We start from the raw sequence: 21580 nt of genomic DNA, 5'->3' as shown, positions 1-21580 counted from the left end.
AAATGAAAACCCATTTCTTAAATTTCGAAGGGAACAAAGAATTTAAACAAGAAAACCCCATCCGAAGCAGATTGAAGAAGAACCCGCATGGGGAACCCACTGACTTGCTCAAAATGAGTGTGGAGTCAAAATAGGTTCACCTGAAGTTGTTCGACAGGGACAGGGCCATGCCGCATTTCTTCGAGTTCGTCTTGTAGTTGGGCAGTCTTCTGATTGTTCTGCTGCTCCATTGCTCTGCTGATTGTAGCTCCGCGCCGACGAAGACGACGACGTCTACTGACGCGAAGACGCAGAAGGAGAAACAGCAGAAACAATGGGGAAGAAGGTGGAGGGAATTGGTATTTTAAAAAGCGTTTTAGGGGCGCCAAAGCAACACAAAGCTTGTCGGGGAAGCTTTGAAGGTGCTCCTTGAATCTTGATTGACTCGAGCGAATCGCCGAGAAGCTTGATCGGAATCGGCTCGGCCGCGGGTTCAAGACTTATGAGAGCGATCAGGGAAACAGCCGGTATTCCAACGGTGACGAGTCGACGGATTCGAAGTGGGGTCAGAGGAAGGAAGCTGGGTTTGGGAAGGAATCGAATCGAGATGAACCTTCGAGGGCAGATAAGGTTGATGATTGGGGCGCCACGAAGAAATCGATGCCGGGAAATTCCTTTTGAGAGGAGGGAGCGAGGAGGAGGAGGTAGTTTTTTGGGTGGGATGTCAAAGTAGAATTTTATCCATGTATTAACAGATAGTTAATGAAAAAATTATTTTGAACTAAATTTGTTAATGGAGTACACGATAGAGTTTTAAATCCGAATTTTTTAACACATGAACTATCTTCTGAATATCTTATGACCACAGAAATCATTTATCTGATTTAGCCTTGAATATATGCTGTGCAGGGGTCGCCCCTTCTTCCCCTTCCCCCTCCATGCAGCTCTCTATCCTTTGTGTCTTGATTTTAATGCAGTAATAAATATATTTATATATATGCATTGCACAGTTGGATGGCAATAGATCGGTTTAAGAACGGAAATGTTATACCTATCCTTATAATCACGAAAATTAATCATATGTATAATTGTAAATTAACCATTTGGTATTATTCATAACCATACCCACCAAATAACGGATTTCACATCGGTTAACGGTTATATTCATCTTCGTTAGTACAAAAAATATATTCTCCCAGTTGACACATGATAATTTAGTAAATATTAATTCGTCATTAAATATTTGATGTATAAAATAATAAAATGATTTAATTAATGGATCTTGTGGAGCATCAAAATTAAAGCTAAACATTGATAGTGTTGGTTGATCTTTGATATTGCACATAAATACCATTAAATTCTCATAGATTTTGATTCATATCAAAACTATTGAACTTTGCCATAAAATGCAACTCACACAATACAATTTTTGTATTCTCAAGGTAATGGATTCGGTGAATAATGAATATATATATATATATACACACATATACATATACATATACATATACATATATTATATAATACCTTAATATTATATACAATTATATTATATATTATTCGGTTCGAATTCGGGTATGGATATGGATTGGGAACCCGTATAATCATATCCAAAACCATAACCGAATAATATTCACGGTTTTTCCCCATACCCAAAATATACTCGAATTTTTATACCCAAATCCAATCTATTCAAACAATTATCCATGATTGTCAGGTTTGATTAGAATTGCCATCCTTATTGCACACATAAAATTATTAAGTGTTCTCGTCACTTGTGTCAGGTGATATTCCCCACTTAACACCAATTTTTAGTTGATTAAAATGAAAGAAAAGAATATCTAAGTGTCAAATTCCAACTAGTGGGAACACCACCTGACACAAATGTCAGGTAATTCTAAAAATTTCTCGAACTCCATAGGGTTAGATGTTCTGCCCAAGTTAGCACTCCCATTGCCTACTATTTTCTCTGGATCAGTGCGTTTTGTAATCAACCATGGCTTGCAACAACCTAAATCAGAAGATAATACCTTTGGATTGTTTTGTACTCGATGTTCGTACTTTCATAGATCACGGATTTCATAAGATAATATATCGATAACATATTAGTACGTTATATTATTGATATGTTATCAACAATACGTCATTTAATAATAAAAAAACATATGTCCAAAAAAAAAAAAAACGCATGGTCCTAACTCCAAAAAAAGCATGTTAAAATTACAATGGTGTTAAGTTGCTTGAATTTATTCACTAAATGACATACCAGAATGAAACTAAATGTTTTAAGTGCTCAATCCAACTGCTTGCCACATTTTAGTTCTGGGTTCGCTGAAATGTTCAGCAAACCAGCACCCGAATAATTGATATATCCTCGGTTGCCCCCTGCCGAACATAGAAAAATAATCTAAATAAAAGTCTGTTCGGTGGTATACAGCCGAACAATTTCCTTACACCAGTTCGGCAGGTGGCCCTGCAGTTTTCTGAGTGACCACATCCATTAAAAATACCAAAACCCCAATAGACAAACAGATAAAGAAACAGCGAAGTGAAGCTGCTGGGGCTGGAAGATTGAAGACAGCAATGGCTCTGTTAATAAATAGCCTGCTAGTCCTACCCGCGCAACAACTCGGTCTGAGTCGAACTCACTCCGCTGCTACGAGTTATCTCAACTATTCACATCGCTGCAGAGCAACATCCTCCGTTTCGCTTCGGTTCTGTCATGGGAACCGAAAAGTCAAGACCAAAGCCTCCAACGCAGATAACCAAGAAGTCAAATTGGAAGAGAAAAATGAGGAGGAGGAAGAAGAAGAAGAAGAATTTCGGGTACTGACGGCCATGAAAAGCGGTTTCAACGACATTGTGATCGTCGACACTCCGAAATCGAGAATGCTGCTCCTCGATTCTTCTCGTATGTGTTTCTTTACATATTTTTCCTCAATCCAATTAGTACCCATTATTTTGTTCTGCATTTTTATGTTGTTTTTGTTTTGGGTTCGTGCAGATAATGTGCATAGCATTGTTTGCAAGGACCAGAAGTGGACTGCTTCCTACTGGGTAGGTGTATTTAAATGTGTTTATGCACCCAAGTTCGAATCTTCCTTCACGTAGTTTAGATTTGATTAGAGTATCGCTCGAATATGTGAAAGAAAGTCTTTGTATTTGTGTTGCATTGTGCAGGATGAGTTTGCTAGCTTGCCTGCTATTGTTCCGAAAGGTCCTATTGCCATCCTTGGTTTGGTAATTCATTTCAGTTTGAACAAATGTTGGGTATCTTGTGAAATAGCTTTTGTATTGTAACTAGTGATTTCCTGACTACAAGTGTTGTTGAATTGTTCAAGTCAGGGTGGTGGAACAGCTGCTCATTTGATGCTCGACTTGTGGCCGTCATTGCAGCTTGAAGGTTGGGAAATTGATCAAATTGTGAGTGTTTTGAAAAGTATTTGACTTGACTTCATAGGTTTGAACTATCTTTTATAATTGCACCACATGAACTACACATTATAAATGAAAGCTTATTCATGACATTGAATTAATATCATGTGGGCATGGTAACTTAAAGAACACATTGGGACTATTGACCAAAGGATTCAAAATCGCTTCCCTTCGGTTTAAAGCATTATCTACCAAGACATCTCTACTACTAAGCAGTTCTATGTGCTTCATCTTTATTTCAGTTTTGATGTAATTTGTCCGGTGGCTGCAATTCTATTACAGCAATGCCAAGATGCTTTAGTGTTGGTCTTATATTCTCTTGTATGGCATTTTTAGCGTAATTATGGGTCATGGGAATCATAAGACTAGGTCGTGGCAATCTTCAAATCGTGTACACCGGAATGAAATCATGTTGAAGGTGTGGGCCTGCTGATGGACAGTTTTCTGTCCATTGTTTAGGAGAGAACATGTAAGGCAGTTCATTGTTCACCCTTGTTCCCTAACTGGTGCTTGAAAATCATATATTCATGGAAAACTAAACAAGTGGCATTGAGATCTAAGGTCTTAGCCTTTAGCGGCACCTTATAAGAACAGTAATCATAACAAATTCTTTCTGGAAGAAATACAGAAACAGAGTATCATGTGCTGAAAATTATTTAGCTGTAAGGAGATTCCTTTTGAAACTTGATAAGTTATGGATATAATTCTTATCTCAAATAGCTGCAAAATATGCCAAACTACTCAAGAAGTCATGAACACAAGGTCAACAACATTTAGATTAACAGTGTAAAGGTCACTGACAAGAAAAATATCACTTAAAAAAAATTGCTTGGTCTGCAATAATTTCTTGAAAATGTTACCTTCCGAAGTTGTACTATCTCATCTGTTTAGCTCTGACAGCTAAAGTCGCTATGGAGCATTGTTACTGAATATGTACTTGGACGTGTGATTAGCATGATTAAACTAATATGTAGGATTCGTCATGGTTATAATTTTCAGTTTTTCCATATGTTTAATCTTGGTAAAATCATATTTGCATTTGCTATATGCTAGGATCTGTTCATTGTGAATGCTTCCTTACTCAATATTTTAAAAATTTTAGTTGATTGATAAAGCAAGAGAATATCTTGGGCTGTCTTATCTTGAGAAGCATACTCAAGCTGGTGGCATACTTAACATTCATATTGGCGATGCCCTTTCTCCTTCAGTTAATATTCCTGGAGGATATGCTGGTGAGATCCTTGTCTACATGGCTCATTGTATTACCTGGAGCACATTCTTCTGTTTCTTGGATGTTGTGCACAGATTCAAGGGTTATTTTGTAATTTTTGTACTCATGCATACTTCCCAAGTACATACATTGTTTATGCCTCATTTTTTGCAATTCCCTACAGTTCCGTCCCTAGTGTATTACTAACTTGTTCTTGCAGTAAATATCAGGCATTGTCGTTGACTTGTTTTCTGATGGAAATGTTTTGTCACAGTTGCAAGAGGTATGAAGAATGCTATCTTATCAATCATCTTGTTGTCAAGCCCACTTTTTATGCATAGCTATCTGGATTCTGGAAACATATAGAGAATGCCTATCCACTTGAACAACCTTATTCTGAGTTTCGTTAGAAAGACCTAGAAGTAGTTTTTGAAAGGGTGTAGTGAAATTTCAATGAGAATTTATGCAGAGAATGCAGTTATTTAATCAAGGAATAATGGGAGGAGCAAGGAAATAAGGAGAGAGAAACACCTATGGATTTAGACTCAAAAGAGTCTCCTAGTCATCTTGAATGTGCAGAAGAAATCCTCAAATGGCATTCAGAATACTACCTTGACTTCGCCAGCCTCAAATGTCATTCAGAATACTGCTTTGACATGGCCAGAGAAAACAACCCTTGTAAACATGGATATGAGGTTGAAAAGGGAAGCCTTGAAGGACCCATAGGAAAGTGATGTTAAATGTTGTTTAATTTAGGATCAAAATTAGTTGAAAGCTCAGTTACAAGGCATCAAAGTTTTAAGATCAATTAAATTGTAAATTTTACAAAAATCAACAGGCTCACACAGTTAAGGACGTTTTGCAGAAGTTTGACTTTAGGGTTTAATACAGCTAATGAAGATTGAAACCAACAAAATGTTCAGCTGTTATGTACGTTCAAGTTACATGTTAAGGTAGGAGCTTGGTAAGTAAGAATATAGATCCTAGAATTTATTCTACCTAATAAGTTTGCTAGGAATGACTACTATGTACCTTCATTGTTGCTAATTATATTTTGGCTATTATTCGTACAGCTGTTCTTTCTTCCACAGTAAGCTATGTTGTATCCAACTGCCTATATGCCTTGATATTTTCGTTGTCATCCATTATGACCACATCACACGTTATCTTGTGTTTTAAGTTATGTTTGTTTTGTATTTTATATGAAAGGTTACAACTTGGTTGGAAATAAAGAATAAATTGATGCCGAATGGCCGCCTAATGGTGAATTGTGGCGGCATAGATGAAGCATCTGATGTCAGAAAGGAAGCAGCTCATCCAAAACATATATCCACCGATGAAAGTTGGCTACAAAATTCTACTATCAAGGCATTATCTAAAGCATTCCCTGGACAAGTAGGGCTTTTTAGGTTGATAATCTTTTGATTAAGTATTTCCAGATTGCAACATCTAATTACTTATCATTATTGCACTAAATTATTTATTTTACCATATTTACAAACTGAAAGTACGAATTTTAGATACTAATTATAACATGAGCATACAAAACTACTGTTACAATGCAAATGCCTTTGAGAAAGATGAGCTATTTTTCTTGTCTATTGAAAATTTTGAAGTCTGAAAATATAATGGGCATGTTTTTCTGTTCAGTGAAACTAGAATGGCTGCAATCCTAATTTAGTTCTCAAGCACCTTCTTTCAAAGTTTTCAACTGTTATTTGCAATCATGGCTGGAACTAACAAGTTTGGTGTTCATGCACCTGTCTCCGTATTTGCATGTGTGCATAAGCACAAAGCTCAATGAACTTGTTAGTGTGTCGTGTTGTTATAAATTATAATAACGATTGAGCTTGTGTTGTTCGGTTAACTTTGAGATCAAATTTAAATGCATTTTTTAGTCAACGGTTACTTAGCTTGGTAATGAAGCTCTGATTATCTGTCTGATTAGTGCTTGTGTTTGAATCTCGTTGTGGTTGGTCATTTCCTTGGTTTAAGGAATTAAGTTTTGAGTAACACTTAACTAGAACAGGTACTTTCAACTGAACATCCGAAGTGTCCTCTACTGCTAAATATCTAAACATGAAACAGAGAAAACAAGCTAGTATTTACACAATGTATATGATCAACTTCAGCTTCTTCCTTACACTCAATTCTGCAAATGTTTATGAGAATTTTGGGTGCCAATTTGTTAATCGTTAATTTGCGCTTCTTGGCTTTTCTGTGCATGCACTCTCCAAGCCGTACATGGTTCTCATTGTCTTCGTTCTGCTCTGAGCAAATCATATTTTTGTTTCATTTAATAGGTTAATGCCTCTTATAAAGAAGAAAACTCAGAGTTTGATGTTTGAACAGGTTAGCTGGAAGAAAATGCCACAAACTTTTGGTGAAAATTATCTTGCACTTACGGGACCTTTGCCAGAGGTGACTTCATGGTCTGCTGCAGTAACAGGTCCATTGACAGACAGTGTGAAACAATGGAGACCATGCGAACCTTGTTCTTGGAGATAACTACGGTGCATCCCCAAATCGCACGATCACAAAGAACGCTGCATCCGCTGAGGTTTAATCCGCCGAGCAAAGGTTGAAACAGCCTATACCAAGATGTATACATTATCTGTATCTTAAGCTTACAACTCGATTGATTGTAGTAACTTGGTCAATTGAAGATTTGCTCCACTGTATCAGTTTTTGCTCCATGCATCACAAATATATAAGATGAGATGAGATCAAGTGTTAGTGTTACACCTTTTTTATGTCCCTGAATTTTGCACAAAATTTAGATTCTTCAATATGATTGGAAACCAAAGATACGGCAGATACATATGGCGAAGAGAAAATCATGTTGCTCCTGTCCCTTTCCAAGTTTTCATATGCAAAACCATATTTTGACTGCATGCTTGTCATTGGAGTACAGCTCTGTTTGACATTCAGAATCTCAGATGTATCATGACACGTAACCCTATTCGTTTTTTGAAGTTAAGTTTTTATTAATTTGTTTATACAACGATATTTTTACTTAAGAAGAGTAAGACTAAGACAAACAAAAGTAAGCAATAATAATTAGATAATAAATGCATTATTCATTTAGTCAAACTTTAGATTTTTGATCACTTATAAGTGAAGAAAAATATATACGGCATATATCATTAGACTGTAATGCTAATGACGAGTATATTTGATTATGCTAAATTCAGAAATATATCCAAAGAGGGACGAGCACAAAACGCGCCATAAGAGTGTTCACTTTGCATGCATCTAGGTCGCCATGCAAATTAATTTAGAGCAGAGCAGAGAGAGTGGAGTGGTTAATGAGTATTGGAGTTGGAGCTACAACAAACATCATGGAAATGAGCGTACTATGTGTTTGTGTGTGTGTGTATATGGAACATGATGGGAGGAAGAATAGAAGCTCCCATACTCCATAGGATTCCCATATTATAACATATTTATTGATGAAATTAATGCAACACTTATAAAAGTAGTAGTGTTCGTAAAGGCAACGGCGCCAGTACGTTGTTGCATGTAAACCGTAATTACAATAATTCTTTAACAGAAATGCTAAGGAGAGTCTTTCAAAGTCGGACTTTTTATAGACTCTCAGTCACCTATATTAATATGTCGTACCATATAATATGTAAAAGATGACAAGAGTTAAGAGAGTCACCTAATAGTTTAACGTTAATTGTCGTACCAATATTATAAAATATTATGTAAAAAACATAAGATGACAAAGAGTTTAAGAAGAGTCGTACTGAGAGAGTCTCCTTAGCTTTGTAACTAACACTATTGTTGTCATCATTAGAAACACTTTAAAGAATTTAAGGGATCAACTCGGAACCAAAATTTGTTTTTCAAGGACCAAAGTGGTACAACACCTAAAGTTCAGCAGGAAATTTCATAATTAACCCAATTTCCAAAGGCCATATCCAAATTTACATGTTGAGCGTGGAGAATAACTTTGTGGTTTATTTGGACGAATACAAAACTTCTCAAAAATATATATACTTGAAGTTGTAGAGTAATATTAGGGAGAACAAATTTTTTAAATCAAATTTGTAAATTAAACGATGTGGTTGCAGATGATTGAATTATTAATTAAGTGTCGATTAACGTGCTTATTTCTTATTGATGATACATCATTTGATTTGTAATTTGATTTAAAAAATTTAATCTCCCTAGCATTATACATACTTGCATGCACATAGGATTAGACCATGGAAATTAATGGAATTAACTTCCCTGTTGAACATTTCAGCAGGAATTCCTACTTAAACTCAATCCCGAGTGACACGTGTTCACTTGAGATTGGGTGTAAGCATGACGTCATGTTGAAATTTCAGCAACCAAATCTTGTTCGAAATTAATTGAGTGCTGACCAGATCTCCAGAGTCATGAATTAATGATTGTTGAGGTCCAAAAGCATCATGGAAATGAGCGTTTAGGGTTCATGATGCGAGGAGAATAGAAGCTCCCATGCTCCATAGGATTCCATTCTATATTTGATGAATTTAATGCTGCGAGGGAAGTTTGTAGCAGTGTTCGTAAAGGCAACGGCACCAGCTGTGTTGTTGCATGTAAACAATATATAATTATACAATATATATATACACACATATACATACAAGATCGGTATGCACAAAACCAGTAGTACTCCTCTACTGCATAAAGTAATATGCGTATTTATATAATAGAGGAGCACTCATTTGAGAGATTTTTCAATGTGCTCAAACACGACATTGTACGGCATATATCATTATATAAGTGGAGGCATTTTTTTTAAGTATTATTTCACTTATATAATAACATATAGCATATATGACTGTGTTTTAAAAATACTGAAAAATATCACCATCCATTCAGCGTGTTTGACCAGGAAATATGTGCATATGGAAGATTGCGTGGGAATCCCTTTGGGTCTGAATGGTATTGAAACAAAGCCATCCGAATCCCGGCTCCACGTATTGCATTTGGTATTAAATTAAGCTAATCGAGGCCTTAAATCGTGTATTATGTGTTGAACAAGCACGTGTAAATGCCACGGACTTTAAGGATTCTGCTTTCTTATCGGCCGTATTCATATATGGATTTGGATCCTCTTTTGAGCTAACGAAGAGATTCTCCTCATCAATCATCATGGGTCGTTGAATTTTTATCTAACAGTTACAAATAAGAGGGTCATTTTAAAGTTATAATAATTGTAGCTGTTAGATAAAAATCCAACGGCCCACGATAATTGATGAGGAGGATCCTCTCCATTAACTCAGGAGAGGATCCAAATCCTTCATATATAACTAAATATGATATTCCTTCATTTCTTTTTGTTTTATATGTTTTAGTTTTTTGAAACTTTTATCCAACTGTCCACGATAATTGATGAGAAGGATCCTGTCCATTAGCTCAGGAGAAAATCCAAATCCTTCATGTATAACTAAATATGATATTCCTTCATTTCTTTTTGTTTTATATGTTTTAGTTTTTTGAAACTTTATTACCTCCTCACCCCACAAGGCCAGGAACCGGTCCATTGGGGGAGCTTTTTCCATTCTTATTGAATACGTACTAGATAAATATTTGCTTCTCATATTCTTGTGTTGTTAGATTATGAATTGGTAATTTATTAAATTATTAATCAATTTCACCTTTTATTTGAATATGTAATTTAAATTTATAATCTAACAATATAGATAGTCTCGTAAAATGAGTCGAGTTAGTAATAGAACCTTTATTTATTCATTCAATTATACAAGGACTTTTAATTTTTAAATAGAATAATATGATCAAAGAATAAACCCAACGAGTGTTATATATAAAAAAAGTAGCAGTTAACTTGATAGTTAGATGATCGAAAGAGTCAATGGTCTAATAGGTTATTAATAGAAATTGAGATATTAAACAAAATTAGAAACCGACATAGTTAGACTGTTGATCACAATGTGACATAGAAGATATAAGCCGTGTATATATATAGAGTTCATACTCTTTAAGGAGAAGTTCCATTCTCCATGGAACTTGTAACAAAATAAAAAACCGACGTTAAACTGTGAATGACATGCACTAGTAGGATTTAGGTGATGTGGTACATTATTACCATCAGGTCAAGTGGATCACCGGAGATATATGTATCTAGCCTTGGCTTTGGTTGCAATCGGTAGGACACACCATATATTTTCATCAGTTTCGGGTGGTTTTTATGGTTTCTTTTACAGATCAACACTTAATAGTTTATAGTTCTGCCTAGGATCCGGGATCATTATATGCATCGGAGTCCTGGATCACGGTCGTCGATTGCATGCAGCACGGCACCCCATTACCCTAAAACAATGCCAATATGGCAATGGGGGTGGATAAATAAGTAATATGGTATGTATGCACGTTTTGAACAACTAAATTAGGAACCTATCAAGTTTCTCACTTGCACTGAATTTGATGCAAATTTTGTCACTTGATGAACGCGTTTCAGGGCACTCAGTCGATGACCCATCCTTTGAGTTTGACCGCAGCTTTTAAAAAAAAATTCTAGCTTCTATAAGTTAAACTAATAATTAAATGGAGCATGAAAGGAACTAGTGCAATGTAGCTATATAATTATAAATAAGGTATTTTTATGAATAATATTTGGGCAAAAGGGTCACATGGTTTTAAAAAAGATCAGATATGAACAAGGTTTGGAATATAAAGGAATGAAAGAAAGAATTCTGTAATTCCTCTTTGACTCTGACCAAGTACTGTACATGAGCATGTGTAACTGAAGACAAATGGATAAAACTGGATTGAAAAAGACGAAAAATATTATTTAAAATTGAGAAAGAAGAAAAATTTGATTGTACTAAATGGGAATAAATTGACAGTTTTGCAGATTTTCTTCATCTGAATGAGGCGATATTGAGGATTAAGGTCTCCCGTTCAATGGACATTTACCAAATCCCCTTCACATCATACCCTCACGAGAAAACAAGACACCGCCCCCCTCATACATTATTAACTTACCAAAATTTACACCCTTTTTTCATTTCATACGTTAAGTTAAATAGTAATGTTAGGAATACCGCATAATTATATCATATTAGTGTACTAAATGATGTGGCAAGTAATTACTACAACTAATATTCGATCAGATAAATTCATTAATTAATGTGATATATATACATCACTTGGCTCATTACATGGTACACCAATGTGATACAAAAATGCAACCTCCCTAACATTTCCTAAGTTAAAGGAAATGATATAGAGATCGTGTTTTGGTACCACATAGATATTCCATTGTGATAAGTTATGTAAACAAATCATGTTAATCCATATATTTATCTTATTAGATGTTGTGCATCATTTGTCCCCTCATGCAGTACAAAAAACTTATCTCCTTGACATTACTAATCATTAACTTAATTATTTTCTACTTTCATTTTCTTCTATTCCGTATTTCATAACAGTAACACTAGTTGTAAATAGATGAGGGCTAACACCTTTGGATACACAAAATTGACAAACTTCCTAACACATCTTCCAATACAGGTGGAAGACTCACATGTATTGCTAGTGTGTCAATAAGTATGTCAATTTTGTGTATGCAAATAAATTAAGAAAACTATTATTAGCACTCCAAAATTTTATTCTACACTCCTGACAAATATGTTTTTCTTTCTAATTATTAAAAATTTGGAGTGTATAATAAAATTTTTGGAGTGTCAGTAACAATACCATGACGTAATAGTTTTTATATTGTTTATTGTTTGTTTCTTTATTTCTGTGCCCGTCTTCTTCTGTCAGAAGGAAGGCTTTAAACTCATCTATAACTCTCTCTCTCTCTCTCTCTCTCTCTCTCTCAACCTAGCTACGACATCGTGCCCTTGAAGCGTAGAAATCTGCAGTATTGCTTGCTCTCTCAGCTGTCTGCCTTTTTCCTGCGTTACCGGTTGTCTTCATTTCTTTGTGTCTGAGGGAATTTAGGAAGCCTTTCTAGCTAGCTACCGCAAAAAGGTATGCTACCTGCTTTTTGTTCTCTCTCTTCATGCATCTTTACACTTTATATGTTTCCCTTCTTCTTTTCTTTCTTTTTTCCCAGCTTTATTTCGACCTGTATCTCTTATTGATTACGTTTGAAGCTTATTTTGTCTTGTTTACAACTATGTATGTGAAGTTTTTCTCCAATTAAACCCTAATATTAGTGATAAATTAATAAATAAGTATTTACTTGGATTTCTAGGTCTTACATCTCATGGGACTTCTAGGTTGTATCGTCACTAATTTCCTTTGCTTACATACAACTAAAAACAAACATGTTTACTTTGGGGGATGAAACTCCATAGAATATGATTTAAGGGTTAATTATAAAGGTTTTTAGGGATTTTGTTAACTTTGGGGGATAAAAATCCATGGAATCTGAACAAATTTGTTTGAACGAGAGTGCAATTAATTAGTTCCTTTTAAATTCTACAAATAATATCATGCATGCCTTTCTTTTTCAGGGTGCAAATTTACATACAAATCTGCATATATCAAGGAGGAGGATGATGGCTGCAGGAAATGGACAATTGACGGTTCCTCCAGGGTTTCGATTCCATCCGACAGATGAGGAGCTTCTCTACTATTACCTCAGGAAGAAAGTGTCTTATGAAGCCATCGACCTTGATGTTATTAGGGAGGTGGATCTCAACAAACTCGAACCCTGGGACCTCAAAGGTGAGATGTTTTTTCACAAAATAAGCTGTTCTTAACACTTTAAAAAAGTCGTTGTACACTCCATATGTCCAAATGCAATTTCTTTCTTATATTTCTACATATCCTGAGCTCATTACACAGACATATATGACTATAAATTTTGGTAATAATTGTTAATTTTGTGCATGCAGAGAAATGCAGAATAGGGTCAGGGCCTCAGAATGACTGGTACTTCTTCAGCCACAAGGATAAGAAATATCCAACAGGAACTCGTACAAACCGCGCAACCACAGCTGGGTTTTGGAAGGCAACTGGGAGAGACAAAGCGATCCACCTCACCAGTTCCAAGAGAATTGGCATGAGGAAAACCCTAGTCTTTTACACTGGCCGTGCTCCCCATGGCCAAAAGACCGACTGGATCATGCACGAGTATCGCCTCGAAGATGACTACATTACTGCTGATCAAGTTCAGGTAAAATATTGAAGTACAATTAATGTTTAAACACCACATTTTTTATTAGACTGCTTGACTGAATCACATTATATATGAGATGGAGAATAATTTCTGCACAGTTTTTCAGTTCAAATGTCGAATGGATGAAGGTGTGCGTCTAAAAAAGTGTGAAAATCCATTTCCCTTATGTGATACATGATGTGTCAATTTATCGAATGTTAATTTGATGCAACAAGTGAATCTGATTGCATGTCACATCAAATAATGCGGTTTACTCGTGTCGATATTCGAAATAACTAATATGTTATACTTTAATTTGATTCAGCAGGAAGATGGGTGGGTGGTATGTAGGGTTTTCAAGAAGAAGAATCACAACAGAGGTTATCAACCAGAATTTGCTCATCATCAAGATCATCAAGACCACGATCACTTCACGAACATGAAGGCAAGTGGTTCTCATGCTCCGATAGTACTAGATCATCACGATTATCATCAGCAAAAACAAAATCACCATCATCTGGAAGGACTATATGATTATCCTGGTAGCTTTGATCACGCTGGATCCATGCACCTCCCACAGCTGTTCAGTCCAGAGTCGGCTGTCGCTGCTTCATCCTTTGTATCACCACACACCTTGAACACGATGACATTCAGTGTTCCCAAAACCTGTTAAGGCTAACATCCGCCGCCGCCGCGGCAGCTGCAGCAGCATCTGGTAGTTGTGGACTCGTGCAACAGCAGGAGAGGTCCTTCATCAGTGGTGGTGATTGGTCATTCTTGGACAAGGTCCTTGCATCTCATCAGAACCTTGATATTAATCACTCAACGTCGCAAAGCAAATGCAACCCTTCTTCATCGACTCAACAACTTAGTAACTCTCATGATCATGATCATGTGGGTACTTCATCATCAACGCAGCAGAGATTCCCATTTCAATACCTTGGGTGCGGAACTGACTTCTTAAAATTTTCCAAGTAGCTAGCTAAGGCGGCTAGGGCTCTACGAACCCGCAAAGTCGCGGATCGATGGATACAGTCACTTCATGCATGGATGGATGTCCATCCTATATCATTAAGCTGTGCGGCAGTCTTTTTCAGTCTTAATTTGTTTGTTAGTTATGTTACAAATTTGGCTCAGATTCTATATCCTTTCCTAATTAATTTATTACTTCTCCTTTGGCATCAAAATGTATATAACTAAATTCAAAGAAGAACAAGATTCTCTTTCAAAAATACCTGGTAGCTTCCAATATATATATTTTTTAAATTTAATTATTCTAGCTCGTTTGAAATAAATTTCCATTACTACAAGAAAAACAGATTACAACCACTAAAATTCACAAATTGAGGTGGGTATAAAAGACATATCAATAGCTAATCAAGTAATTAAAAGACATATCAATGGCTACTGATTGTCTTCTAACCCACCTTATTATGTACAACTAATATTAGTGACTACTGCTAGTTTGTTTTAGTGCATATAATTAGTGACTACTGCTAGTTTATTTTAGTGAATATAAATTTATGTACATTCTTTTCTTTTAGGTAGCTAGTGTTAGGTTCTACACGATCTTCGATATATTTCTTGTCAAATTCGGGCATAACTTGCGGATTGAAGGTCGAACCATGTCCATGTGCATGTGTTAGAGTATAAGTGTATTAGCAGAAAATATATTTGATTGTTTTACTTGTTTAAATCAGAGCCCTTGGATTACATTTCCAATGGATGCTCAAATTAAGTTAGAGTAAGTGATGTAGTGTGATACATGTAACTATCTCATAGGATAGATAACATGGAGGGCTGAGATCATTTCCTTTTGTTAGAGGAAAAAGAGTGGTTCAGTTGCAACGGTAATATCCGATTGCTTTTGTAGAGAGAATATTGGAGAAATGAAATCAGTTGTGCAATCATCATAGTGAATGCTCTCTGTGATTCTTCATCTCTTTCTTTTTCTTCTAGAAATTCATACAATCTCCATTGATTCAGTGCACAAACCTATAATCTAACATCACCTCAGAGCCAGGTTGCATCATTTGCAACTGGGCCTGAATCTATGAAGCTTGCACGAAGAACTCGAATTGATCGTCAAGCTCTATTGTTGAAGAAAATTCAGAGAAGAAATCTTAGTGAGCTTGAATCATGTCTCGTATGGCTGGATCGAGTGGTGCTGATCTTCGAGCACTGATGTTCAATGGAGACAACTTTGATTTCTAGTAGATTCGGATGAAGACCATATTCTGGTCTCACGAACTCTAGGACATCGTCGAGATGGGTTTCGCTACTCCCGTGAAGAAGGATGAAGAACTCATAGAAGCTGAGAGCAAGCTATTGAAGGAGAACATCGTCAAAGATGCAAAGGCACTTGGAATCATCCAAGGGGTGGGTTCCGATCAGATCTTCCCAAGAATCGCCATCCAAGAGACTGCAAATTTGCTTGGAATGTCCTGAAACAAGAATTTGTGGGAGATAAACAAGTAAGAGCTGTGAAACTCCAAGGCTTACGCTGTGATTTTGAGTATACTAGAATGGGTGAGAATGAAGCTTTCTCTGCATATCTCGTTAGATCGTTTGATTTGTTCAATCAAATGAGGAGTTATGGTGAAGATATTAGTAATCAAAGAATTGTTCAAAAATTGCTGATAAGCTTACCTAGATCTTATGATAATATTGCCTCTGTGATTGAAAATACTAAGGATCTAAAGACTGTTAATGTTCAAGATGTTGTGGCTATACTAAATGGGTATGAACAAAGATTGATAGGCATGATGAGATTCAAACTGAGAAGGCATTTGTTAGTCTCAATATTGCTCCAAAACAAAATAAGTATAATGGGAATTAAGGGTTCAAGCCACAGAAAAAATTGGAAATCAAATGGGAAGAAAGGAGATAATAGACCTGCAAATCAAGCTGGAAGAGTTGCAGGTACCTCTGAAGGAGCTAAGAATCCTTGTATACACTGTGATAAATTGCATTTTGGTGAATGTTGGTTCAAGGATAAGCCTAGATGCCATAATTACCATAAGTTGGGACATATTGCAAAAGATTGTCGTGGCAAAAAGGAGAAAGCTAACCAACATGTAAACTTTGTTAACCAAGTCAATGACACTCCTACAATGTTTTATGCCTGTAACAATGTCATTGTGAAGAAATGTGAAGACATATGGTATGTGGATAGTGGATGCAGCATCCACATAACTGGAATGGAGGATTTATTGGTTGACATTGACAGAACAATGACTGTTAAAGTTGAAATAGGCACTGATCAGCTCATTGATGTCACAAGCAAGGGAAATTTGGTGGTTGAAACCAAAATGGGGAGAAGGTATATCAAAGAGGTAATGTTAGTTTTAGGGTTGAAAGAAAATTTGCCCAGTGTAGGGCAAATGATGGAACAGTTACTTTCTGGTGTTTGGTGGTACAAATACAAAGATATATAATGATTGCTCTTTGTCAAACTTGGTAGCCAAGATACCAATGAAAGGAAATAGGAGTTTTCCCTTGAAACTTCAACCTGAGATGCATATTGCTCTAAAAGTTGGTGTGTGCCAATCCTCTATGATCTGGCACAGGAGGTTAGGGTAATTAAATATGGGTAGTCTGAAGCAACTCAAAGAACAAGATATGGTATTGGGAATGCCTGATCTCCAGTTGATAGATGAGATACGTGCAGGATGTGCCCTTGGGAAACATTGCAAAGATGCATTTCCAAAGGAAGCATCATGGATGGCTTTTCTTCCTCTAGAACTTATTCACTCAGATATCTATGGGCCTATGCAAACTCTACTAAGACTGGGAATAGGTATTTCCTTACCTTTATATATCACTGCACTCGAATGTGTTGGGTCTATTTCTTGAGAAACAAGTCTGAGGTGTTTGGTATATTCAAGAAGTTTAAGGCCACAGTTGAGTTACAAAGTGGTCACCAGTTGAAGAAGTTAATGAGTGATAGAGGAGGGGAGTATACATCTGTTAAATTCAGAGAGTTTTGTGAAGAAATAGGTATGGAAAGACAGCTAACAGTGGCCTACACACCACAACAAAATGGTGTATGTAGAGTTCTTTAATTCAATTCATGAAATGATATGTTATCTCACTGATTGATTAACGTAATTAAATATTATTATTGTGCTTCGTGATTCATTGATATGTTACAAGCTATGGATTGGGATATAATGTTGGAAGCATAATGATTGGTATGATGAAGTGAAATGTGATTTGACTTGGGTATTGGAAATGGTTGTGACATGTGATTGTAATGCATATTGAATTGCTTGGGAGATGTGAGGTCTAGTAATGGACCGATAACCCATTGTGATGTGGATTTGTTGCTTGATATTGTTTCGTTTCGTTGAGTTTTCGTGAATTGAGTAACTTGAATCATGTCTTACTCATTCGAGCCGTTCTTATGCTTCTTGGACTTCCGTTCAATTTTGTTGTGTGGTTCGGAACTGAGTTCTGCTTGGATTCCGTTGAATGATGGTCCAAAATCCCTTCTACTCCACGATTCTGTTGAGTGATGGTCCAGAATCATATCCTGATTTGGATTCCATTGAGTGATGGTCCGGAATCCCCTTTGATGCCTTGGTTCAGTTGGGTGGTCCAAAATTCCCTTTTTCAAAGATGTAGTCTTCGGCCAAAATTCCCTTTGATGCCCACGCGTTTCGACGTGTTGTATGTGTTATTGATGATGTAATGATTGGCATTATTAATTGACGGGATTGTGGAATGACGTTGGATATGAGTGTGGTTATTATAAGTATTTTAGTTGATTAATATTTCTAGAGAATAATATGTACTTTGTTTAATTCTTAAATATGTTACACTCTATGAAATGCGATTTTATGTGGGAAACGTGATGATTTATGTGATGGATGAAGTGGAAATGTTAATCGTCATGTGGGACTTGTTATGTTGGATATCATTGTTATTGTTATGATTAGACTTGTTGATAAATGTGGCTAGAGAATGGTATTGTACATCGTTGGTTCTTTGAAATGATATATGTTGTGAATTGCGGTATCATGTTGCGACATAATGACCTATATATTGATGGAGGGGAAATCATGATTTTCAGGTGGGTTTGTTATGTAACCCTGAGTCTAGTAATTTCATGCTTGTCAAGTTCTATTGATTGATTGAGAAATGTTATACCTTTCAACTTAATCAGACTGTGTTATATGTCAATTATTGTGCATGACGAACTACGAATGGCTTGATCCCTATTTAGGGTACCTAGGCAGTCTAATGGGGAGGTTAGATGCAGCCATAATGCATAGGAAAAATAACTATGTGATTCGATTATTAAGTTGTGCTTGCCCTATATCCCGGAGGTGGGGTATGATAGTTACGGATTTTTGGTGACGTCACGTGTCAATTCTGGACGTATGTTGGGGTTGGGGCGTGACAACTTTTATGATGTAGTCGGCAGTCTAACGGGGAGGTTAGATGTAGCCATAATGCATACGAAAAATAACTATACGATTCAATTATTGAGTTGTGCTTGCCCATATCCCAGAGGTGGGGTATAATAGGTACGGATTTTTGGTGACGTCACGTGTTAATTCTGGACGTCTGTCGGGGTTGGGGTGTGACAGTGTAGCTGAGAGGAAGAATACCATAGTGGAAATGGCAAAATGTATGATGGTTGAGAAAGGTGTTCCATTTGATTTCTAAGCAGAAGCTATCAACATAGCAGTGCATATCTTGAATAGATGTCCCACTAAGTCTCTTGATAAGAATACCCCCTTTAAGGCATATAGTGGGAGGAAACCAGGAATCAAACACTTGAAGATCTTTGGTTCTATATGTTATGCCCACATTCCAAGTCATCTTAGACATAAGCTAGATGAAACCAGTGTTAAATACATTTTCTTAGGGTGTGGCATATGTGAGAAAGGTTATAGACTTTATGACCTTGTTTCAAAGAAGATAATTGTGTCAAGGGATGCGATATTTGATGAAAATGCTTATTGGGATTTGCAATCTCAATCTGAGATGAACATCAGTGTACCAATGCCTGAAGTGGGAATATGTGAAGAAATGGAAGAAGGGAGTTCAAGTGACACATGTGATGTAAATGATGAGTCTCTGATACCAGCATCTGAAACTTATGAATCAATTGAAAATGGCTCAAGATTGGTTCCAATGCAGAATAGTTCAAGGTCTCCAAGACTATGATCACACTTCATTCAAGTTCAAAAGCTTGACAGAAGTGTATGCAAAATGCAACTTATGCATAGTTGAGCCTGAGAACTTTGAGGAGGCAGCAAAAGATGAGTCATGGCAAAAGGCCATAGAAGCAGAACTTGCTATGATATAGAAGAACTGCACTTGGGAACTTATTGACATACCATTTGATAAGCCAGTAGTGGGTGTCAAGTGGATCTACAAAACAAAATTAAACCTATATGAGACTATACAGAAGAATAAGGCAAGGCTGGTTGCTAAGGGATACTCTCAAAAGTTTGGGGTCGACTTCAATGAGATATTTGCCCATGTGGCAAGGCTTGACACTATTAGAACTCTAATTGGACTTGCTGCACAGAAACGTTGGAAACTGTTCCAACTTGATGTAAAATCTACATTCTTGAATGGAGTTCTAAATGAAGAAGTGTATGTGGACCAACCACTTGGATTTCTAATTATAGGTAAGGAGGACAAGGTTTACAAGCTTAAGAAGGTTTTGCATGGTTTGAAACAGGCACCAAAGGCCTGGTACAAAGAGATTGATTCCTATTTTTGTGATTCTGGTTTTCATAGAAGTCCAAGTGAGGCAACTCTTTACATCAAGGCAACTGAGGCAGGAATTCTCATTGTGTCCTTGTATGTAGATAACATTATATACACAAGAAGCTCTAGTGTAATGATGGGTGGGTTTAAGGCAGAAATGATGGAAAAGTATGAGATGTTAGATTTAGGTATGTTGTATCACTTCTTAGGGCTTGGAGTAATTCAAACAGAAGGCTGCATTTTTCTGCATCAAAAGAATTATGCAAAGACCTTGCTGGAGAAATTTGGATTGAAGGATTGCAAACCTATTGCAACTCCATTTGCAGCAAATAAAAGCTAAGGAAAGTTGGTGGGAGTGAGATGGCTGATGAAAGTCTCCACAGGAAGATAGTTGTCTATTATACTTAACAGTTACAAGACCTGATATCATGTTTGCTGCAAGTTTGCTAGCTCGATTCATGCGCAATCTAACCAGAAAACACATGGGAACTGCAAAGAGGGTGCCGAGATATATCCAAGGAACACTGAATTATGGAATTGCAGATGAGAAAGGAAAAGATGATGTGCTTATTGGCTATTGTGATAATGATTAGGCAAGAAGTGAAGATGACATGAAGAACACTTCTGGTTATGCTTTCAGTTTTGGTTTTAAAGCATTTTCTTGGGCCTCAATCAAGCAAAGTAGTGTAGCACTATCCACTGCAGAGGCTGAGTATGTGAGTGCTGCAGAAGCAATTGCACAAGCTATTTGGTTAAGGTTTGTCCTATCAGATTTTGGTGAGGAACAAGTGGAACCAACTCAGATTTTGTGTGATAACACTTCTGCCATAGCAATTTCGAAGAATCTAGTGGCACATCACAAGACAAGACATATCAATCGAAGATTTTACTTCATCAGAGATGCACTGCAGAATGGTGAGATTGATCTAGTGTATTGCAGCACTGAGAAGCAAATTGCAGATATATTTACAAAGGCCTTAGCAAGGGATCGATTTGAATGCTTGAGGAAAGCTTTGGGGGTGATTTCTGCTAAACACTTAGAAGGGAGTGTTAGAGTATAAGTGTATTAGCATAAAATATATTTAATTGTTTTACTTGTTTAAATCAGAGCC

At 36.5% G+C, this 21580-nt stretch overlaps 2 protein-coding genes across 4 annotated transcripts; both read left to right on the top strand.

The window, feature by feature from the left end:
- The first annotated feature begins 2429 nt into the window (after window positions 1-2429).
- On the top strand, window positions 2430-7366 carry LOC103958090. Of its 3 annotated transcripts, none has more exons than XM_048574051.1 (8): window positions 2430-2890; window positions 2984-3036; window positions 3133-3219; window positions 3325-3402; window positions 4517-4646; window positions 4855-4907; window positions 5834-6033; window positions 6977-7366. In XM_048574051.1, exons 1-8 carry the CDS (start codon window positions 2563-2565, stop codon window positions 7047-7049), a joined length of 1002 nt encoding a protein of 333 aa, XP_048430008.1. In that variant the 5' UTR covers window positions 2430-2562; the 3' UTR covers window positions 7050-7366. The 3 variants fall into 3 exon arrangements, with proteins under 3 accessions (XP_048430008.1, XP_048430007.1, XP_009368589.2); XM_048574050.1 differs by having other exon boundaries at window positions 2455-2890; window positions 5834-6019; XM_009370314.3 differs by having other exon boundaries at window positions 2467-2890; window positions 3160-3219; window positions 5834-6019.
- A 5035-nt stretch (window positions 7367-12401) lies between these two features.
- Window positions 12402-15010, top strand: LOC103958091 (protein SOMBRERO-like). The gene is given in 5 exon segments (XM_048574121.1): window positions 12402-12604; window positions 13093-13306; window positions 13477-13757; window positions 14068-14377; window positions 14380-15010. Coding segments are annotated over 4 exon segments (1101 nt in total). The 5' UTR covers window positions 12402-12604; window positions 13093-13134; the 3' UTR covers window positions 14718-15010.
- Window positions 15011-21580: the final 6570 nt, after the last annotated feature.

The sequence above is a fragment of a genome, unplaced genomic scaffold (genome assembly GCF_019419815.1).
Source record: "Pyrus x bretschneideri cultivar Hongxiangsu unplaced genomic scaffold, Pyrus_bretschneideri_v1 Contig7, whole genome shotgun sequence".
In the NCBI taxonomy this organism is placed as follows: Eukaryota; Viridiplantae; Streptophyta; class Magnoliopsida; order Rosales; family Rosaceae; genus Pyrus; species Pyrus x bretschneideri.
Note: the sequence above shows the minus strand (reverse complement) of the source record. Positions and strands in the feature narration are given on the sequence as shown.

Excerpts from the sequence above, each read along its gene's own strand:
- LOC103958090 (XM_048574050.1), top strand. The coding sequence starts at position 2,563 with ATGGCTCTGTTAATAAATAGCCTGCTAGTCCTACCCGCGCAACAACTC. Across the intron at positions 3,037-3,132 it reads AGTGGACTGCTTCCTACTGG|TCTTTGTATTTGTGTTGCAT; the intron begins GTAGGTGTATTT and ends TGTGAAAGAAAG. Across the intron at positions 4,908-5,833 it reads TTTTGTCACAGTTGCAAGAG|GTTACAACTTGGTTGGAAAT; the intron begins GTATGAAGAATG and ends TTTATATGAAAG.